This window comes from Manacus candei, unplaced genomic scaffold (assembly GCF_025592945.1).
Source record: "Manacus candei isolate 608988 ecotype Guabito, Panama unplaced genomic scaffold, ASM2559294v1 h1tg000076l, whole genome shotgun sequence".
NCBI classification, from domain to species: domain Eukaryota; kingdom Metazoa; phylum Chordata; class Aves; order Passeriformes; family Pipridae; genus Manacus; species Manacus candei.
Genome location: NW_026138124.1, coordinates 3,267,933 through 3,281,609, shown reverse-complemented (window position 1 = coordinate 3,281,609; position 13,677 = coordinate 3,267,933). Strand labels below are relative to the sequence as shown.

Sequence of the window (13,677 nt, the reverse complement as noted above, 5' to 3'; positions counted from 1 at the left end):
GGGGTGGGACTGGATCACCTTTAAGATCCCTTCCAACCCAACCTATCCCATGATTCTATGATTCTACATGGAGGGACTGCTTGAAAAAGAAGAAGTCTGAAGACTGATCCATTAAATTGGAGTTAAATCTTCTTGTTACATTGCTTAAATACCTTCACAGGTATTTAACACAAAAGTCATGCTCATTAAGTACCAGAAGTGCTTTCAAACCCTTAAGCAGCTTTTCCTTTTCCCAGAGGGTTTCCTGGATCAGCTGGTAAGAATTCCTCCTGCCCCAGATCTGCTTAGTCCTTAATCATTAAAGGATGTTACAAAGCCATGAGACACTAACACAGTTTCACGGAGACTCTGGTTGGACCAAAGTGTTCTGGGATAGAAGGAAAAGAGAGAAAGGAAAAGGAACCCTATAAAAAGGGTGAGCAGCTGGTGGTTACCTCCACATCTGCGTTTGGAGAGCTCTCCTTGGGGTTATAGTCAAAGACAGCCACCATCCTGCGAGGAGTCAGCAGTTCTGCTTCAATGTCTTCGTGTTTCTGTCCTGCAGGACAAGAAATGAAACATAATATCCTGAGCTGGAAGTACCAGGACAAAATCCCCAATCACAGCAACTCCTTCAGCAATCTTGTAGTGAACTGAGCAAAAAGAACAGTGGGGGAACTGAACGGAGAGAGACCTCAGAGGTGTCTGGTGAAGCAGTTTTCTGATCTCCTCTATCTCCTCATAAGCACAGAAGTGGGGACATCTCCCCATTCCAGCATCCTGGTGTTCTCCCTATATATAGGAATGTTTTACTTTATGCTTTCAAATTATTCACACATATATATATCTGTGTATATATACACAGGGCACAGCAGACTCCTTACAGTGTCTCAAATGGACATTTCTCCTCCCACTACACAGTGATTTGCTGTAGAGCTACAAAGCTGATCCTCCAAGTGCCAGGGGAACAGCACAAAGGGATCTCATCACGAGGGAACACACTGCACTTCCACCCCCACCTGCCTGCTGAGCCCATTACTGACAGAGCTGCTCTGAGCCTACAAAAGCCAAGCCTGGTGTTCCAGAAAACACACATTGTCCAGCATTCCATCTCATGGATTTAAACCCTGAGGTTTAATCCATTTCAGGTCAGAAATGGATGGGCTGGCAAGGGGTTTGCCTTGGCTTCTCTGGACATCAACAGATGATGCACCAGATGAAGCAGAATGAGCACCCTCTGAAAGGACCTTGGATCCTAAGGATGAGTGAGGGATTTTCCTGCTCCTCAGGGAACCACATGTGCCCTCCCCCTGCAAACACTCCCTGCTTATTCAAAGGCCACTGCACCCATGACTAAATCATAAGAACTAAAACTTTCCTTTTCTTACAGTCTCAAGCAGCACCACAGGCCCCTGACCATAAAACAAGTCTGTATTTCAATCAATCGTGGTAAAAAAGAGCAATTCTCACCTGGTTGAGAGTTGTACTTCTCCTGCTTATCCAGCCCTGCTGGGGGGAAGAAAATGCCTCATCAGTGAGAGCTCATCTTCCCACAGTGACCACAAGACACAAGTGACAAACCACAATAAAAAGAACAAAGACCAAGGCAGCAAACAACAGAAGCAAACTGGTCATGCAACTCAAGGTCTACACCAGTAACCAGGACTCAGGGACGTAACAAGAAGCAGAGGTCAAGCTCCAAAACTATAAAAGACATCACTGTTGTTAAAAACTTAACACCAGCACAGGGATGGGCTCTCTTTCCACTTCCTAGCAGTCGTACAGAGACAAACATCTGGGGGTCCTGTAAGCAAGTAGCAAAAATTCAATGCAGTCTGTAATCCTAGTGCAGAAAGCAAAGAGGAGGCAGTGGGTGACACAGACCTTTCTTGGAGCGTCTGGGTTTTGGAGGAGGGACGGTTTGGCGGCGTGGAGGTGGAGAAAATGTGCCATTTCCTTCGTAAAAATACCAAAAAAAAAGCAAATAAACAGACAAGAGAAACAGACAGTGAATAATGGAAAGTGAAAGAGCCCCTTGAAGAGTGAACAGGGAACAGAGTGGTGGGACGTGCCTCCCCCGGGAAGCTGACACTGTGATTTCTGTGGGCAAAGCCCAAATCTCCAGTCCTTGTATGTGGACTCGGGGGAGGCATGATCCACATCCCAAATGCACACAGAAATCCACACTGTGCTCATGCCTTTCAGCCATTCCACAGGCCACAGCAGACAGGCTTTGCTGCAATTTAACTTTCAGAAGCAGGATCACAAGGACAAAATAAAACCTTGTTCTGTTAACACCTCAGAAGGGCCAGGTGAGGTGGGAAGGGATCTAGGGAGGTCTCTAGCTAAAGCTTCTGCACTGAGCAGGGTCAGTACTTGGATTGGTTGGGTTTTTTCCTGGGCAGAGGAACAGCCCAGGCAGTGTCAGGGCTTTCTTTTGCCATGACCCACACTTGTGCTGCTTCTCCCTCAGAACTGGTAGGGAAACAGGGATTCCAAAATAGGAATTTCGTTGTGTTTTAACAAGTGGAGCAGGTCCAACAATTGGCACTGGTCGCAGAGGGCACACAGAGGGTGCAGGATGAGATATGAGAGAGATAAGGGACAGGCACTGGGACACCAGTGGTGACAGCAGGGGCAGCCCCTGAGCCTGACTGAGCCTGTGCTGTGCTGGCTGCACATCCCAGGGATGGTTCCTCTCCTCTCCTCTCTCCCAGTACATGAGTGGGAAGAAACAGGAAAGTCTCTGCAGTGCACAAAGCACTGGGCCACATACTCCAGGGAGTAAGGAGGAACCCAAGGACCAGCTCTGCTCCCTGTACACTCCTGACTGCCTGCCTTGTCTCACACCTTTCCCTCCCCATCTTCCTCCATTCCCAAGTCCCAGATTCTCTCACCCAAGAGCAGGGTCACCCCCATGGGTTCAGTGAGTGAAAACTCTCATTCACATCCTTCATCTGCCTTCCAAATCTTTTTGTCTCCCCCTCCCTCGTGAGGATCAGCCTCACTCCCTCTCTGCTGAGTTCACACACCTCAAGGACAGGAGCAGCTCCAGGAGTCAGGAATGAACTGAGAGCTGGGAACACCTTCCTCCCTCAGCCAGAGAGACCTCCCTGCTTGTGCAGCCACCAAACCAGGCTGCAGATGCCAGGACAGCCCTATGGATGGTTTTGGTGGGCTGCACTGGCCACACAGCACGACTGAGCTTTTCACAGTTCAGCAGCAGGGCATACACAGACCCAGTACCTTGGCTCTCCGTGGCTGTGTCAGCAGGCAGGAATCCTTGCTTCAGGAGCTGCTTCTTGAGTTCATCATTGTCCACCTGCACTTCTGAGACCATGTTGCATGGGATGTATCCCTCCCTTCCTGCACATTCACCCCTGTAAAAGCCATCAGCATCCTTGTCTCCACACACCTGTAAGGGAAAGCACAGGACAGACACTGTTGGTGCTGCAGGGACTGAGATGCATAGAGAAAGAACTGTGGAATATCCTGAGCTGGAAAGGATCCACAAGGATCATGGAGTTCAGCTCCTGGCCCTGCACAGGCACCCCAACAATCCCACCCTATCCCTGAGAGCCTTGTCCAAACACTCCTTCAGCTCTGGCAGCCTTGGGGCTGTGCCCACTGCCCTGGGGAGCCTGTTCAGTGCCCAACCACCCTCTGGGGGGAAGAACCTTTTCCTAACATTCAACTTAATTCTCCCCTGACACAGCCCCAGCCATTCCCTCAGGTTCTGTCACTGGTCCCAAGAGAGAAGAGATCAGTGCTGCCCCTCTGCTTCCCTCCTGAGGAAGCTGCAGACCTCCCAAGGGTTTTGCTGTCCCTGGAACACCAGATGGATCCACACAGAATAGGAATTCACTACTCTTTTACCTTCAGGATCTGTCCCTCCTTAAACGGCAGCTCCTCTTCTGCTGCATCAGGGTTAGGAGACATAGAGACAGGGTCATAGTCAAAGAGAGCCACAAATATCCTAATGCCATCCTCCTTGGCAGAGGTTTGGGGAGCGCTGCTCCTGGGAGGACCTGTGCACAGAGGGGACACACCAGAGAGGACATCAGCACCCTGCCCGTGCCACAGCCCTGCACGGCTCAGGTGCTCCCTGCCAGCCTCTCCCTGCCTCTTCCAGGAGCTTCCCTGTCTCCTGCTGCCCACCTCTCTTCCCCATTCCTGCTCACCTGCACTGGAGAGCAAAGGTTTCTGCATTTGGCTTCTTCTTACGCTCTTGCTCCGTCTCCTGCTGGGAGCCTGCCAGGCGGCTGTGCCGGCCAGCTCCGGGCCCCTGGAATCTTTATTACTGGATGCCTGCAATTGGAATCACCAGAGTTAGTAGCAGCCTCTGCCTTGTGACTCAGTGAGCAGCGCTCAGCCCAAATGCACTCCACAAAGAGCAGAGCATCCAAATGCAACATTCCTCTTCAGGGACACTCTAGAGCTGGAAATACCAAGGGAGTTGGAAAACAGATCTGAGGACAGGCAGGAGCCCTGCCAGGCCCCAGCGATGATCCCCCGGGCGAGGGTGAGGAGGCAGGAAAGGGCATTTCCAGGGGAGGCAATGACATTACAGTCAGGATCTACACCAATGAGCTTATTTCAGGAGGGATTTTCATTTGGGTCCCTCCCACAGCCTCCTGCCGTGGGGAGGAAGAGCCAGAGTGAAAAGGAATACTGCATCGGTGCCACTCGGTCAGGGAGCAGGAAAAGCAGAAGCAGCTACTACAAGAAAAGCCACGGAGCAGCACAGAACTACAGAATCTCTCAGATATTCTTCCAGACAATCCTAGAGGAGGCTCCTTTCTCTCTGGACAACACTGAACAAAGCAAGATACAGGCAGGCCAGGGAAGCAGAGGGAAGCCAGAGCCACTGCAAGCTGCTTCAAAGCCAGAATAGGAAAAGTCACCCAACCCTTTTGTGCAAGGAGGTGCTACGTATCCCCTTCGAAGGATGTTCGAGCCTCCTTCTCCAGCCAGGTGACTTACAGTCCAGCTCCCAGCCCTGCTCCTCAGAGCTGCTCTCACATTCCTTCTCCCGGTGGAAGAACCGCACGCGCCGGCTCGGAGACGCGGCCCATTCCAAACCCTGCTCTTCCATCACCTCCAGCCTGGTCAGGTCCCTTCTGCCATCCGTGTGGGGAGCCTCAGACTGACTGGAGCAATCACTCCAGTCGCCCTGAGAGCTCTGGGACCTCTCTGGCCACAGCCTGCTCTCAGGGGAGGAAGCACAGGTCGAATCCTGATCGTCTTCGGAGTCGTACTCAATGTCTATCTCCAGGCTCCTGGGGCTGGAGCAGCGTGTGCCCACCATGGCAGGTTCTGTGCCCCCTGAACCCGCTGCCTTTGGGGTTTTTTTCCTTAGGGTGCCTTGTCTGGCACGGCTGTACAGATCCATCCCCTCCTTACCACTGGCACTGCTGACCACGTTGAGCTCCTCCCTGAGGCTGGGAGCTCTGTACAACCCACTGCCCATCTGGCTGCAGTTGCCCAGCAGGCGACTGCAGTGCTCTGTTAAATCACTCTGTCTCTTCCTACCCATCTCAGGCCGACTCCGGATCTTCTCTCGATAGTTATTTCCCTTCTTCTTGCTCCCAGAGGGACTTGCTCCACTCACAGGCTTCGGATCGTTCTCCTGGTAGCCCCAGTTCCAGTTTGCCTTCTTCTGAGCCCAGGCCAGCTGGCCAAAGGCAGGGTTTGCATGGTCAGCATCCCCTCTGCTCTCCTTAGCACCATGCTCCTCCCGTGGAGTCTGAGCAGACACCACAGAGGTGTTATTCCCATCTGCCTTTGGAAATGGCTCCTTGCTGTTGGGAGGCTTCTCTGTTCTCCCTGAATGGTAGGTCTGTGTTTCCAAGGAATCTTGAGGGTCTGTCTTTTCTTCTGTCACACACTTCTCATCCTCCTCTTCCTCCTCGTCCTCAGTCACTTCAGGGATGCTGAACAACTTCTTGCTGTGGTTCTTCTGAAGCGGGAGCTCCAGTATCCTCTCCAGAATCTCCTCATCGCTGTCAGTATCACAAAGATCCATCTGTACACCCAGACCCCGAGAAAAGCCACAGCCGGGACAAGCAGAGGAAAAAAGAGAGGAAATAAACATTAAAACGAGAGGCAAAGTGACCCTGGTTCCCTCCCAGCACAGCAGGATGGAGCCGTGGCTGCAGCCAAGCGAGGGGAAGGGGCAGAGGCAGCGATGGATCTTCTGGCAAACACGGTCGGATGAACCAGCAATGCAGCGGGAAGCGAGGAAGGCGAATGCATGGAAGAGCTCCCTCCCAGCCTCTCCTGTACACACACCACTACCTGCAGCACCTCTCCTCCTGCCACGTGCTTCCCATGGCTTCACCCCCGGGGCTGGGATGAGGGGCAGGAATAGCTCATCCCTCCACGTCAGGGCTGAGGGGGCTCCTCCCTCGGCGGGGCTGAGCTCACACACGGACCTGCAGCCCCCCCTCCCCTCTGTCCTCGTGCTGGGGCACTAAAGACACCCCTTGGAGATGTTGCTGCTATGGGAGGACCTGCCCTGGGCCCTTCCCATCACCTTCCAGAAGTCCCACAAACACACAGGAAAACCCTTCACCTCGAAGGGTCACACAGACCTGCAGCTGGGTGAGAGCCTACCAGGTTACAGCAAATTTTGGGGAAAACGCTGCTGAATTTTAACATTTGTCATGGACCAACTGTAGAATTTATGGGTTTGTTTCTTATTATATTTACAGTAAAATAAAAGGGAGAATCCCAGGTGTAATTTCAGTTGGAAGATACCTCTGGAGGTCTCTTGTTCAACTTCCCTGATAATTTATATCATTATGTGTTCTAAAGACATTTTAGGCTCCTACCTTGTAAGTAGCAACTAGGAGTAGTCCAGTAAGATTTATTTTAGCTGTTTGCAAACTTGTGGTTTATGCTTTTGAGTTTTAAGATAATAAACGCTTTCAGAAATTAAACAATTTATTTGAGGTTAACCATTTTAAAAGCAGCACCTCTCCTTGTTTTCATCCTCCAGATCCTGAAAGAGTTGACTGAGGAGCCCTGAGATAACAGAAAACATAACCAAATACACAGAATCCTAGAAAACAGCTCTGCTGGGACTTTGCCTGCTCCAGTCACCATCTTCCTTCACTCTGTAAGGCAGTGTTGGGAGCTCTGTGCTCTAAAGATTCCTGATCCTGATGTCCTCTCCCCATTCAGCATCTTGTCACCCCCACTCTGTCACTGCCAGGGCAGAAAACAATCACTTTATCAGGTCAAGAAGCACCAGTTTGCTCAGCTCAACAGAAAAAAAACCTGAACAACCAAAATCATTCAGGCCAATAAAACACTCAGGAAAAAAAAAACCAAAAACAAAGAATGGTGTTCTTCAACGTTCTTATTTCCTCTTTTCTCCTCTCAGGAAGCTGTTTTTCTTCCATTTTTTTCCACTGCAATCCCAACAGTTGGAAGCCCTTCCAACAACTCCTTCCCAGGCAGACCCAGCCCCTCCAGCCACCAGGCTCTCCTGGAGCTCCAGATATGCTGCACTGCAGGTCCAACCCCTCACCTGGGAAGCAGAAGCTCCTTCAGAAGGAGAAAAGGAGCAGTAGCAAATTTATTCCAGAATCATTGCAGTGTCTGCTACCATTTAGTGCTCAGCAGCCCTGTCCCTGCAGAGCAGCAGCCACACAGGGCACCATCAACTACAGGTGTTCTTTGGTTGCATAAAAAACCCAAAGATGGTGCTTTCTTGCCATCCAGACATACCACAGTTCCTTCAAATCCTTCTAATTTCCCAGTCTTTCACTCTCAGTACTTTCTCTCGTGGATGTTCATCCCAACTGCTGTAATTTGTAGGATTCCACAGCACTTCCCAGCCATGCAGTCAGAAGCACATCACCTGCCACAGGTGCATTCAAACACACGAACCAGCTTGAACTCTTGGAACGTGAATTAATCTGGTCACTCAGCTCACTCAGGATTTCCTCCCTTGCAGCTACTGAACTGCAAAGCCACAGCTCTGCTCCTACAAGCCATCCCTGGCTACACAGAACAACAAGGTCTAAGTCAAAATATCACAGAATCATGGAATATCCTGAGTTGGAAGGGAGCCACAGTGATTATCAAGTCCAAGTCCTGGCTCTGCATGGGACATCCCATGAATCCCATGCCTTAGGAGGGAAGGTGAGCTGGTACAGGATGTACAGGTGGGTGGATTTACAGATCTCTATCTGTTCCCTGTTTATATCTGTGTTAAGAACTCAATAGGATCGATTTTAACCCTGGGCTCTAAAGTTCACATCACACTGTGTGTTTTTCCAACTAATTAAACCCCAGCTACATTCATTGCATATGAACACCCTTCCCTCTCCCAGAGAACTCGTGTTTTTACTACCTTAAGCCTGGGAGTACAAGCAGAGCAGGCAGGACCTTAGGAAAGCACTGTTGGGAGCACTGGGCTCAGCCCAGCACCTCCTGCTGTGAGCTGATGGCATGGGATGGCTGCACTGGCACCCCCCACGAGCAGTGCCCTGGACAAGTTACCTTTTCCCCATTCTCCTGGTTACATGGCTCACTCTGGTCCCATTTCTTGTCTTCCAGAGCTTCTGAAGACAGTTCATCTTCTTCCTCCTCTTCCAAAATATCTGACAGCTCAGAACTCCGGTTGTGCTCAGAGAACAGGGTCAGCTGCCGGCGGCCCATTTCAGCCAGTTTTTCTTCTTGCTATTGAAAAGCAAAACAGATTTTCTCAGTCCTCCCAGGCTCTATTCCAGCAATAAAGGAGTGTTTTTCCTGTCTCTAGCACACACACAGCTCAAGAGTGGCAGGAAAAAAAGTGGGAAGCACCCAAGGCAGCAACATGTTGACACATACGCAACCATCAGCCTGCAGAAGAGCAGCACTGCCTAAGGATGGAAAACTCGGGATGTCAAACACAATCCACATCTCTCCATGGACACAGACACTCAACCAAGGTTAAACAAACCTCTCTTTTCACTCTGGACATTTCTTTCATCACCTCCTTGCCAGGAGACAACCTGCAGCTGCTCCCGCCCGCGTTCCCGTCTCGGAAGGTGTCCTGTGTCCCCTCAGCCTGGCTGGGTGAGGACACGGGCTCTGGGCTCAGGTGCTTCTCCTCTGCCTCCTCTCTGTCAGCACTGGGACCTTTGGGGGACTCCTCCACGGAGCAGGTCTCCACATGGAGCTTCACGCTGCTGTCAGAGGGGCCTTCCAGCTCTGGAGCTTTGGATCCAGATTGTTCCATCTGGGAAACAAATCGAAAACCAATGAAATCAAGGGCAGGTATCTCAGGGTACTGAAGCACCAAAAGGGGGTCCTTATCACCCCAAACTCTGTTACCCTCTGATGTGCTCTGTGTTGTTGGCATATGGATATTTTGGCAGTTGGGAAGGTTGGCCAGCCCTGGAGCAAGGGACACATGGTGCTTCTACTGCTGCAGCTCTGGCCACCACACCTGGCTCAGGTAAAGCCCCAGACCTGTACTGACAATAACTACTTTAAAAATAGCAAGAAGAGCCCAAACTGTACAAAGTCATTTCCCACTCTCATAGGCCAGAGGAATGTCCCACATCCTCCCTGGCAGGTTGGCTTGGCACTACCCTGGAGCTGTAAAGGCTGTGGAGAAAAGGGGAATTAATGAAGAAGAACATACACAGAAAAGTACAACAAGCTCCTGATTAGGTATCCTAATCCTAGTTGGATTACAGAGATTTTTCATCTGTTTTTAAACCAGTTCAGTTTGGTGTTTCAGAAAACCTCTGGGAGATGGAGGAATGGAGCCCCAGGAACAAGGAGGGTAAGGCAGATGGGCCTTCATCAACCCCCTCTTTCTCTCACTCCAAGGGAGCCTCCCTGCATTTTGCGATGGAGCACAATCTTGTCCTTATCTGCTTTGAAAATACTGAAGGATCAGACTCCAGGGAGATTCAAACACTGCATTGCCAAGCTTTTAAATATCCCCTGGGCTCAGACAAAAGCCAGACAGGGCCTGATCTCATGTCTCATCTGACAGCTGTTTGCCTTTGTTGACAGCAACACTCACATCTCAAGTGAGAAGGACAATTTCCATCCTGGGACGACCCACTTCGCTCTACAAAGGAGGGAACACTCTTATCACCCTCTAACTCTGCAAATTCTTGCTTTCTTGACTCTGTTTCTGATCTGTTTGCACATGTGATCAAGAGGTGAGCCTCACCTGTACACTACATCAGCCAAAACTCCCTGAGAGTTTCCCAACCACTGGATGATGACCCAAAGGCAAGAATGCCACAGAAAGATGCTCAGTGGCATTTGTTCCATTCCCCCTGCCAGCACACATGGCACTGGGCAGGAGATGGCAGCACTTACCTGCACCTCTGTGCCTTCTCCCAGGCCTTGTAATCCTGGTTCCCTGGCAGGGCCCTCCCCATGGAGCACTGTGTTCCCAGCCTGCTGGGGAGGCACAGACAGGCATTTCTTGTCTCCTGCAGCATCCAATCCCTGTGGGGAAGTGCCCAAATCCTGCACCAAGGGAGCACTGGGAGAGGAGAGGTGTGGTGCTGAGGAGGCTTTCTCTGGCAGAGCCCGCGCCGGGCCGGCAGGGCCGGAGGAGACATCAGTCAATTTGGCATCTGAGCTCTCAGCAGGAATGTTCTGTCGGAGCAGGAGCGCAGGAGTGGGGGGTGTGGATGGGCTGTGGGCAGGCAGGGAGCCCCTGGGAACGCCCCTGGGCAGCCTGGAGGTAACAGTGGTGGAGGCAGGTGGAGTGCAGGGATAGGCTCGGAGCAAGAGCGAGGAAATCTGGGCTGGAACCGAATCCACCGACTCCCCGTACTGAGACATCGTCCTCACCGAAACCTCCCGGCACACCTGGAACATCTGGAGCTGGGACAGGTCCACCAGGACACTCCCAGCTGTTGGAGAAGTAACTTCTATCACCTGGGAGCAGAAGAACCGGGAGGAATTATTGTTTGTGCACAGCTGAGCCCTTCTGAGAAGAACAACTCCGGACCCAAAGTTAAGACAGACACCAAAGCTCTGGAGAGTAGGTGTGCAGAATTCTCACCTTCTGAGGGTAGAATGAACAGTAAAGGGAAATTGTTACCATAACCATATGAGAAACCGGATATTCTATAAAACATGACTATATTTGCCCCTCTTCTGGACTTGCTCCTGCTGATGTCAGTGTCCCAGAGCTGGAGGCAGCACTGCAGGTGGGGTCTCACCTGAGTGGAGAAAATCCCCTCCCCGTCCCTGCTGGTCACATTGCTTCTGATGCACCTTTCTTGATGGAGAACTACACCTCACTCCTTACAGTCTGGAGACAAGCCCCAGGGCTGTGTCCTTGAACTAGTGCTCTGTCCATGGCCTGTGGACTCACTGAGCTCCTTCCTTCCCCAAGGATCAGGCCAGTGCCTGAGGTGAGCAGAGGAGACTGACACTAATTGTCCTGTTCTGCTACTCAAAGGTCCTGCCACAGGAGCTTTCCCAGCTTAGCTACATCAAAACCACATCAAAAAGCTGGAGAGATGCCTTTTCTGGTGTGTATCACACCCCCCAAACAATGCCCCTCCCTGATACCACTCCTTTCCAGGCTAAGGACTGGGATTGTCTCATCAGGACACGCTTCTGGATCCAACTTTCCATGCTTTGAGGCTGTGACACTGCCTGTTACTCCAGTCCCAGCCCCTCCTGCCCAGCACCAACCTTCTGTCCGTCGGCGTACACGGCATAGCCGGTGACTCGGACCCCGTTGGAAGATCCCTCGGCATCAATGGTGACAGGTAACCAGCTGATAACAAGGATACCTGGAGAGGGACCAGCTTCTACCTGGACATCCAAAGGAGCATCAGGTGTGCCTGTGAAAGACCAAAAACACGCTCCTCTTGCTTACCTGGCTACAGCATAAAGCTCAACTTTGGTTCGACTCAAAGAGCAAACTCCCACACCAGCTTTGCCACAGGAGAACTGAACCAGAACAGCCAGGCTAGTCCTGGGAAATGACAGGCAGAGCCAGAGGAAACAAGGTGCTCTTGTTCTGTGAAAGCTTTAATGCACAGAAAACAGAATTTTGCAAAAGTAGCTGAGGCCAAGCTTCAGCGACCCTTCGAGCGAGGTCATGGCAAACCAGCTCTCCCCTGCCCTGCCCGGCAGGCATGCACGGGGGGGGTCTTCCCAGAGCAAACCAAAGCAAAGGGGGTAATAAAATTGTAAAAAAAAGAAAGAAGAAAAACATTAAGACAAAACAGTACAGCACCTCAGGCTTTGGGACCTAATCAACCTGGCTTCCCTTCATCCCAAGGCTTCCCAGCAAGGGAACGGCCGAGCGCACGGCTCCGAGCGCTGCATGGGATACCTGCTAGTGGGGTAGTGAAGTGAATCACAGCTGAGTCCTGCTCCTGCCCCTCTGGCACCTCTTCCCAGGGTGTTTTCATGGGCCTGGCCTCCAGCTTGGCCACGTACTGGGTGCTGGGCTGCAGGTTGTGGAAGGTGTACCAGTAGACCCCGGGCTTGGTCACGTCGCACTGGTCCCCGTTGAGGTACACGGCGTGGCTGTAGTTGCTGTTGCAAGGGAGCCACATGACCTCTGCTGACGTGGCAGTGACACTCCTGACTTTGAGCATGGTGGGTGCCACCCCAAAATCCTGCCCCACAAAGAAGGTGCAGCGCAGTCTGTCGGACCTGCCGCGCTCGGTCACCGCCTGCACGGACACGCGGTAGGCCTTGCTCTGCAAGTCCAGCTTCTCAATCACTGCTTTGGTCTGAAGGCCACTCTTCACGTTCTGACGTAGCTCTTCATCCACATAGATGTTGTAGCTTTGTATGTCTGGGCAGCCAGCTGGCAAAAGAGGTGGGTCCCAGCCTACAACTATGCTTCTGGCAAGCTGCTTGATCAGAGTCAGTTTTCGTGGGTAAGGCACTGCTGTGTGACTAACGGGCTCCTCCTGGTCTCCTTCTGCTCTACTGGCCAGCGGGCTGATGCTACTCTCTTCAATGGAGAAATCACTCTTATCTCCACTGCTGGTGCTTGCACTGACCAAGCTTTTCTCCTGGTATGAGCTATGGGTGAGATCATTCAGCTCCGGAGGCAGAAACGTCACGAGGTCATCATCTGAAACCCGCTCAACAAAATTGGAGGGGACCAGCCCTCGCCGGCCATCCATCAGCTCCCCTAAACAGAAAACAGGAGACCTGTTACCACTGCCCCTGCCATTCAGCCTTCCAACCCATCTGTGAGGACTATGGGACAACATCCATGCTGGGTCACAACTGCTCTGCACTCAGGAAGGAAAAAAACCTCCGGGAGGTTATTCCTGGCAATGTTTCCTGCACTTCCGAGGGCTTCCCTGTTAGATCCCAATGGCCACACTGAGAAGACTCACTGCTCCACACATTCCAGAGCCAAGTAAGTGAAAAGCTGAGTTGTGTAATTAGCTAAAGGGTTTCTCCTTCTTCATTATCCCATTGTTCCTCACCACAGCTCCTTCACTAACTTTTCTAGCCTTCCCAAACTACGCAGATGGATGATTTTATGTCTTCTCCCAGCCACAGAGATTTAGGGTTTGTAGTACTTCCTCAAGAAAGTCCATCTTTCCAGCTCTGTATTCAGCACTGGGCTTCCTTTTAGCTCCCTCCTTTCTTAAGCTCCTGGACTAAAGGTGTCCCAAAAGCAGCTGTGGGGACAAGGGACACACAGCACCTGGTCCCCCAAACCACAGAGGAGTAGGGACT

The 13,677-nt window shown here is 51.5% G+C and overlaps 2 protein-coding genes across 9 annotated transcripts in view; one reads left to right on the top strand and one right to left on the bottom strand.

Annotated features, from left to right (window-relative positions):
* Positions 1-13,677, top strand: part of LOC127480909 (uncharacterized) — a 147,769-nt gene that overhangs the window by 46,967 nt on the left and 87,125 nt on the right. The gene's annotated exons all lie outside the window — the stretch shown is intronic.
* Positions 1-13,677, bottom strand: part of TSPOAP1 (TSPO associated protein 1) — a 49,579-nt gene that overhangs the window by 9,503 nt on the left and 26,399 nt on the right. For 3 of the 8 annotated variants that reach the window (XM_051809502.1, XM_051809505.1, XM_051809509.1), the window contains 12 exons: positions 12,302-13,117; positions 11,653-11,804; positions 10,315-10,884; positions 8,933-9,211; positions 8,491-8,670; positions 4,889-6,004; positions 4,161-4,287; positions 3,856-4,007; positions 3,226-3,394; positions 1,864-1,935; positions 1,450-1,485; positions 435-538 (listed from right to left, as the gene is read on the bottom strand). In XM_051809502.1, coding sequence (XP_051665462.1) covers positions 435-538; positions 1,450-1,485; positions 1,864-1,935; positions 3,226-3,394; positions 3,856-4,007; positions 4,161-4,287; positions 4,889-6,004; positions 8,491-8,670; positions 8,933-9,211; positions 10,315-10,884; positions 11,653-11,804; positions 12,302-13,117 — 3,773 coding nt within the window. Of the gene's footprint in view, positions 1-434; positions 539-1,449; positions 1,489-1,863; positions 1,936-3,225; positions 3,395-3,855; positions 4,008-4,160; positions 4,288-4,888; positions 6,005-8,490; positions 8,671-8,932; positions 9,212-10,314; positions 10,885-11,652; positions 11,805-12,301; positions 13,118-13,677 lie in introns of those variants that run through there. The other 5 variants (XM_051809503.1, XM_051809504.1, XM_051809507.1 and 2 more) reach the window with 5 other exon arrangements.